At 44.2% G+C, this 8,234-nt stretch overlaps 1 protein-coding gene across 3 annotated transcripts; it reads right to left on the bottom strand.

Annotated features, from left to right (window-relative positions):
- Window positions 1-3,313: 3,313 nt before the first annotated feature.
- Window positions 3,314-8,225, bottom strand: trmt10c (tRNA methyltransferase 10C, mitochondrial RNase P subunit). 3 transcript variants are annotated; one of them, XM_072513582.1, is made up of 2 exons: window positions 7,835-8,225; window positions 3,314-4,905 (listed from the first exon to the last, which is right to left on the bottom strand). In XM_072513582.1, the coding sequence occupies exon 2, from the start codon at window positions 4,825-4,827 to the stop codon at window positions 3,508-3,510; it is 1,320 nt and encodes a 439-aa protein (XP_072369683.1). In that variant the 5' UTR covers window positions 4,828-4,905; window positions 7,835-8,225; the 3' UTR covers window positions 3,314-3,507. The 3 variants fall into 3 exon arrangements, with proteins under 3 accessions (XP_072369683.1, XP_072369686.1, XP_072369685.1); XM_072513585.1 differs by lacking the exon at window positions 7,835-8,225 and adding an exon at window positions 7,046-7,731; XM_072513584.1 differs by lacking the exon at window positions 7,835-8,225 and adding an exon at window positions 7,018-7,120.
- Window positions 8,226-8,234: the final 9 nt, after the last annotated feature.

Genomic DNA, 8,234 nt, shown 5'->3' with positions numbered 1-8,234 from the left:
TAAAAATTGCGATTCATAGGATAGGGCAGTGTTGAGCCCATGAAGTACTTATGGATGCCCCGCTTGGTCAGAGAACGAAGACAGCGCGTTAATGTGATCCTTCACGCTTCGCGTTGAGGATCAGAAGGAGGGCGTGTTGCCACCTGGAATGGCCACGTCCCGATTATAAAATGGACACTTTGCAAAGATTGCAGGGAAAATGGACAATACTGAGAAAACAAGCAGGTTCAGAGTTTGTCTGCATATTGGAGCCGCAGCTCCCAGACAAGACCAAAACTGTAGGCCCATTAGCACACTAATGGCCCATCTCCGGGAACAAAAGAGTAACATTTGAGTAACCGATACTAAGGCAGACACCCTGGTGCCAGAGGAGACCGAAACAAAGCAGGCCAACAGCCACCTGGGACACGCCCAGCCATCAGGGCACCCACCCCTTTATTGGACGAGATCAATATGAATGATCAAGAAACTGCCCAATTAACTGGAGCCAAGTTCAAGGAACACCCAAAAGAGCGTGAAGCCCCTTTAGGTATAAGAAGGAGCCCCCAAGAGAGAATTGTTCTCTTGGACCCAGCTCTCACCAAGGAGAGACATGTCCACCAGCTGCACCAGAAGCAAGTAAGTCCAAGGTCAACGCACGCTAACAGACAGACGACCTTAGCTGTCCCCCGTTACCTGTTCGGCCCCAGCAGCCTCAGAACCAAACATCGCCCATTGTTCCTCTGACTGAGTGGGCACCCGAAGCAAAGTATAGGCTTTAGCAGTAGTGATAGTTTAGTCTGTAGAGTTTCGTGCATGAGTATATTTAACTGTGAGTGTAAATAAATAAGCATTGACTTTGAACTAACTGATGTATCGAGTCTTTGATCAGTATTCGGTTTGAACCTTGTTCATAGGATTTACAGTGCAGAAGGAGGCCATTCGGCCCATCGAGTCTGCACCAGCTCTTGGAAAGAGCACCCTACCCAAGGTCAACACCTCCACCTTATCCCCATAACCCAGTAACCCCACCCAACACTAAGGGCAAATTTGGATACGAAGGGCAATTTTTCATGGCCAATCCACCTAACCTGCACATCTTTGGACTGTGGGAGGAAACCGGAGCACCCGGAGGAAACCCACGCACACACGGGGAGGATGTGCAGACTCCGCACAGACAGTGACCGAAGCCGGAATCGAACCTGGGACCCTGGAGCTGTGAAGCAATTGTGCTATCCACAATGCTACCGTGCTGCCCATTTTTTTCTTTTTAAAAATTGAACCCGCGCTGCTAGCGTTGTTCTGCATTACAAGCCAGATGTTTAGCTCACTGTGCTAAACCAGCCCCAACACTGGAATGAAGTTACTCTGATAAGCCCCTAGTCACCACATCTGCCGCCTGTGTTCATAGAATAAGAAAATCGCTTATTGTCACAAGTAAGCTTCAAATGAAGTTACTGTGAAAAGCCCCTAGTCGCCACATTCCGGCACCTATTCGGGGAGGGTGGTACGGGAATTGAACCGTACTGCTGGCCTGCCTTGGTCTACTATCAAAGCCAGTGATTTAGCCCTGTGCTAAACCAGCCCCTTCTGTGGCGGTATCGAAAGATACCTGGCGACTCTAGAGCAAACGTAATTAGAATTACAGAAGGCGACCATATTGAGAGCCAACCAAAGAGAGCAACAAATGGAAGCATATCCTTCCTTACCAAAACTGCACATAGTATGCCAGATGAGGTCTCACCATATATCTGTACAATTGCAAAGGCTTCTTTATTCCTATAGGCGGCTGGTTAGCACTGCTGCCTCACAGCGCTGAAGGCCCCAGTTCGATCCTGGCCTCGAGTCAGTGTGTGTGTGGACTTTGCACATTCTCCCGTGTCTGCATAGGACTCACCCCCACAACCTAAATAAGTGCAAGGTAGGTCGATTGGCCACTCTAAAATTGGCCCTTAATTTGAAAAAAAAAAAATTGGGTACTCTAAATTTATTTTAAAAATAAAATAATAAAAAAGACTTGTTTATTCTTGTATTCCAATAAAGGTCAACATGCCATTTGCCTTCCTAATTGCTTGCTACACCTGCCTGCTAAACTTCTGTGTTCCTTGTCCAAGCACAGGCAAGTCTCTGAACAAAATTGAGCCATAACTTCTGACCAGCGTCAGAAAGTGATGGCCCACTGGAAATACAAGACTTTGAAGCACACTTACCTGTTTTTTAAAATTCTACTGCAACTTCCAATCGCCAGAGCTGCTTGGAGCCTGCATCAAAAGAGTCCCCACAGGCCCCAGTGCAATCCAGCACCATCAGATTCAAGGATATGCTTCATTTTTTACTGCACTAGTTGCTGTAAAGGTTTAAAGGACCTGCTGAAATTGACAATCCAGGAAGAAGGTAAGTAGCCAAGGTAAATGGATAGGATTTGGGTGGTCAGGTGGGGGACAGAGGTTGTTGGAGTGGTCGAACAGCAGGAGGGGGACTGGGAATCAGATCAGAGATGAGAGTCAGGCCTGCATATTGTCAGGGTGGGGAAGCATTGCTCTGTGCAGGTGGTGCTTTGGGGAATCCCCTGGGAGGTTGGGAGTCCTGTGTGGGGATCGGTCTGGGTCGTTTAAGTTAGTTACACAGGGGCGGCACGGTGGCACAGTGGTTAGCACTGCTGCCTCAAGGCGCCGATGACCTGGGTTTGATCCCGGCCCCGGGTCACTGCCATGTGGAATTTGCACATTTTCCCAGTGTCTGCGTGGGTCTCACTCCCACAACCCAAAGATGTGCAGGGTAGGTGGATAGGCCACACTAAATTGCCCCTTAATTGGAAGAAAAAATGAATTGAGTACTTAAAAAAGTTAGTTACACAGAAGTGGTTTTATTTCTTACGCTTTCAGAATAACTATTCACATGAAGTATCAATTGGTTCCCAGCGCAGTGCAATTGCCCAGAGGGAGTTAGCACTGCTGGGCAATTGCAGTGCAAACACGTACCTGGGAATCTCTAAGAGGGATTCCTTAGCACATCTTTGGGGTACCCCCCAAACTCCGACACAGGGGAGCCTAGAAGTTATGTCTCATTATTATTCAAGTGATATTCTTACCAGGGTTCTTCTGGAGGAGTGGGTGTGTGGAAAATCACAGTTATCATATTCTCAAGGTCAGCATGAGTTAATGGTCACCAATTAGCTAGATGCTGGATGATTTTCTCAAAGTCCTGAAGTAGCAATGCCCATTGCAGTATCTAAGGCACAGCCCTGGCCCCTCGGACTGGCTAGGGATCAAACCTGGAACCTTTTGTGTATTAATAGTTTAGTTATTCAATGAATAACATGCTGATCCACTCGGAATGTAAATGTGGATTTTTTATTACTTTGTTATGGTTTTCACACAATAATGGCAGTCATTGGACCGGGGAGGGGGGGATGTACAGAGTAGTCGGACATACATCTTTTGACATAATCAATGCAAAATGTAAATCAGTGTACTAATAAAGAAATTTCTTCTAGCCAAATCAGTGCTTAAAATAGTTGAAGCGACTTCAATGTTCCTCCATCCACCATCTTTTTTTATGACTATCTGAAGATCTTGAAGGTTGATTTAAACGTAAGGATGATTTTTGCCATCTGGCTTTAGTTTCTGGTTTATTGATAATTGTCTTCTTGTTCTGGTCATTTCTGGTTCGACTGTAGTATCTCTGCTCCACTGGAAGAGGGAAAAATCCTTCATGTTTCCTTTTTGGAACAAACTTGAGAGCTTCTAGCCAGCTACCGGTTTCTTTCACAGTCAACAAAATGCTGATCATTTGGTTTAATGTAAGGTTTTTTGCTCCGCTATCCCATCTCAAATACTCATCCAAAGGAAGGCGTGCAGTTGCCAACTTTAAACGCTTTGCATTTGCATGGGACAATCCGGTCTGAATTGATTTATCAACTATTGATCCAATGATGTAGATTTTATCATGCTGAAAAGTCTTTAATACATAAGGTGAATCTGCAGTTAAATACACAAGCTTGTCTTTGGGAAAAATGTCAACATATGACTTTTCTGTTATGGTTATCAAGAGTCTATTCCAGGCATCACCGTAACGTTTCAAAAGTTCCTTCTGGTATGATCCCTCTGGGTTGAGGTTACAGAAATGTAAGTGGAATGGATCCAAAGATCTTCTGTTGTACCCTTCGCACTCCAGCAGCTGAGAGACAGTGTTCTCCATCTCTCGACGGGCCATGTAGCTTTCATAGCTCATATCAAATACCAGTGGCTGACCAAACATCATAGATTGTACAGTTCTCCAATTGTACAATGAGTCAAAAGACCGTTGCCAGAATTGTAAAAGATAAGTGTTCTTTAATGCAATTCCTTCCTCATTTTCCTTTTCCTTTTGAAGATCCTTTGCTCCTTCTTGTTTTAATTTTTGTTTTTCCTTTGTAGCTTTCTTTTTGCCTTCTTTGATTGCCAGGTACTTAAGATATTTTTTCTTTGCTGATTTGGAAGGTAGTTCTTGAACTGTGCTCAGTTGTTCCTCAGTTATGTCCTCTGGCACAGTTTTCCCAGCTAATCGCCACATTTGAACCATTTCTCTAGTAGCAGCAAGGAATGAGTCCTCAAGATCTTCAGAGGGGACTGGTTTGGGAGCTTCGGCTGCATTTTTTCTCATGATAGTCTTCCAAATATCCAAATCTAGTTGTTCAGGGTTGACTTTTTTCTCTTCATTCTTTACACATGGTGTCAAAACTAGTCTTCTGTGGTGTGGCATCAATTGGCAGCTGGTCAAAGGCACTTTATTCTTCACCCGAGTCTTCAACTGTCGTATGTACTGCCGACCAGTACTTTGCAAAAGATGGGTAACGCGGAGCCACATATTATACTCAAATAAAAAATTGATGAAATTCAAATAATCTCCAACAATGGTCCAATAAATCCAAGGTAATATTAGAACCTGTAATTAGATTTTTAAGAAAGTATTAAAAAATTCTGAAAGGATGTTTCCAAATTAAATGTCCTTGCTAAATCTATTTGGATTAAAACACAGAATCCTCCATTTTCTCAAAACCATAGATGTGTTAAATGGTTGAACACAGGAATCATTTCTACCTAGCACACTTTTTCACCCTCCCAATTTTCTCCACTCCTCGCTGGGAGACCCTAATTTATGCTGGAATATTGTTTAAAGGGTGCTGCATGATAACTCATGGAAATGGACATTTTTCACTGAAGATACATCACTGTGCCTGATCATTTTTTCACCCAATGTCAAACCAGATACTTTCCAATGGGAGTCACTGGACTTCAGTGAGCTTCAAGAACCTTTGATTGATTTTTTTTCTCCGCAGACCAAGGGATTGAAATATTAACGTAAAAAGTTGTGATCTAAAACTTGTCTTACCTGCTAGTTTAACTGAGGTGTTAATTTTTTTATGGAATTGCATCTCAGTGAGGAGTGCGGATTGTTAGTAGGAGAGGAAAATATAAATTTATCTCTTGCTTCCTGGAAAATACAGCTTGCGTGAGCAGCTATTCGATATAGACCTATTTATAGAAAAACAATTAACACCACCTTCTGGGGACGGGAGACTGTGGAGGATCTCACCAAATCTGCAAGCGAGGTAGTTTGCTATACTTTGCTACAATTTTATACCCAATTGGTTCGCTGCCGATTTGCAGGCTTGTTACAAAGCTGCTTAATCAAAACCCTGAAGAGTGACAAATGATTAACTGGCGGTGTGCCCGCAGACACAACAGGGTCTTCCTACTCCTGGGTTTTGTTGTTTATAATTGAGGCAGATTTTAGTCCGAATGGTTACAAATCAAATAGAAATTTCCATTTCCTGCAGCCCCTGCCCACTGAGATTTCTGTTAACCTGAAAGGTTTTCTGAATAATTTGAAAACACTTAATAAGCCTTCAGCGAGAATCACAATTTATTTATATTGCAGTCTAATTTGGATTAATGTTACCTAATTCTTTCTCAAGTTAATGGTTCTTCATCACTTTCTAACTGCTCCACCGTATTGGCTTACTTTTGCCTGTGGTCAAGGCTATGTATGAATAAACTAGACACTGAGTGGTTTGAAGTGGTTTGAGAATGAAAGGTCTGGATTTACTTGATATACACCCACATTTCCTGACATATAAATATATATATATATATATTATATAGAGAGAGAGAGAGAGAGAGAGAGATTTACATCTATTCACATTACCGTCTTTCACATTATGTTCCTCATTCTGTTTACAAACTTATACATTTGCATGATCATTCCAAAACTCTAATGTATGATTATTTATCCTGTAAATCATCCAGCAAATCATAGTATTACATTGTGAGCCATATGACACGTACTAATGTGCATTTCTTCTAGTACATATCCTGTGAAAAGTGCAGAACAATGAGAATGTAAAATCAGTACCACAATATTCCCCTTATCTCCTGTAAAATAAATCTGGAATTATAAGCACAGAATTTTTATTCATACCAAGGTACAATATTCATTTTTGAAAGTTAATGGGAGGTGGGGCGGTCACAAGACTGAAGCTTCGCTCAGGCCCTGCTGAGATGAGAACACAGCGAGCAACTGGATTCTGGCAGTGATGATGTGTCCAGAAAAATGCTTGGAAGAATTTTTGCATATTCTTAATATTGCCGTGAAATGCTCTGCACATGGTTTATCTCATTACTCATGGCATTTGAATTTTAATTAAATTAACACAAAAAAAATTAAGAAAACTGTAGAAACATAGAAAATAGGAGTAGGTCATTTGACCCTTTGATCCTGCTCTGCCATTCAGTATAATTGTGGCTGATCCTCGATCTCAATGCCATATCACAGAATTGTATTGGCACAGAAGGTCATCATTTGGCCCATCACATCTGCAACAGCTCTCCAAACGAGCATCATGGCTTACTGCCATTCCCCTGCCTTTTCCCCATACCCCTGCACATTAAGTAATTATCTTATACCCTCTCGAATGCCTCGATCGAACCTGCTTCCACCAGTTTCAGACAATGCATTCCAAACTTCAACCACTCTGTGTGAAAAAGTTTTCCTCACCTCGCATTTGCTTCTTTTTGCAACTCACTTTAAATCTGTGCCATCGTTCTTGAACATGCTCTCCCAATACTCCTTCAGGAGCAGTGCTCCGAAAGCTAATGATTCGAAACAAACCTGTTGGACTTTAACCTGGTGTTGTAAGACCTCTTACTGTGTTCATCCCAGTCCAACGCCAGCATCTCCACATCATGGCTTATTTTTAAAAACATTGAAGAGTACCCAATTGCTTTTTCCCAATTAAGGGGCAATTTAGCAAGGTCAATCCACCTAACCTGCACATCTTTGGGTTGTGGGGGTGAAACCCACAGACACGGTGAGAATGTGCAAACTCCACATGGACAGTGACCCAGGACCGGGATCGAACCCGGGTCCTCAGTGCGGTAGGCAGCAGGGCTAACCACGGTGCCACCCTATCCGTTTTCTTCTCAAATGCATTCAGTGACTTGGCTTCCACAGCCTCCTGTGGTAGAGAACTCCACAAGTCCACAGCACCCTCTGAGCGAAGAAGCCTCTTCCTCCATCACAGTCCGAAATGGCCTACCCCAAATCTTGAGACTGTGAGCCAGTTGGTGTAGAAACCACCAGTCAGAGGAAACAGCATCCCAAATCCAGTCTATCCCAAATCCAGTCTGTCCATCCCAAATCCAGTCTGTCCATCCCTACCCAGAAGGGGCACATTTCGGAGGAGTACTTATTTATCCATTTTACTGTCTCCCTCCCCCCCCTCCCCCCCCTTTCCCCTCTCCCCCCTCCCCCTTCCCCCAGAGGTTTATACGTTTCAACCTCCCCCATTAGGAACAAAAAGAACGGGGCGAACCTGTGAAAGAGATGAGTGAAGTCCTGGGTGGGGAGAAGGATTGGAGTGTGTCGGCAGGTGGCCCAAGCTCGGAGCCGGATCTCACTCTCATTCCCCGGGGGGGGGGGGGGAGACGAGGTCAGCGCGGCGCCTGTCCGCCGCTCACCGCTTCCCCTCCTCACCGGCAGCAATTGCCAACACGCACCCACATCAAGCCGGGCAGAATTGGACAGATATAAATCCGTGCCCTCAGCCAGTGTCCCGGAATAACCGCTCAGCCCCGCGCGCCAATTCCCACCAGCGCCGGCCTGTGTCCGGCCTGAACCTCCCAGTCCGAGTGATGGGGTTTGGCCAAGTGACCCAATCCCGCCCCCTCAATGTTTTAGACGCGGGCAATAAACGCGGCGTTTAACGCCCATTA

The sequence above is a fragment of the Scyliorhinus torazame genome, chromosome 8, assembly GCF_047496885.1.
Source record: "Scyliorhinus torazame isolate Kashiwa2021f chromosome 8, sScyTor2.1, whole genome shotgun sequence".
NCBI classification, from domain to species: Eukaryota; Metazoa; Chordata; class Chondrichthyes; order Carcharhiniformes; family Scyliorhinidae; genus Scyliorhinus; species Scyliorhinus torazame.
The sequence above is the reverse complement of the archived record's forward strand: the minus strand, read 5'-3'. Positions and strand labels throughout refer to the sequence as shown.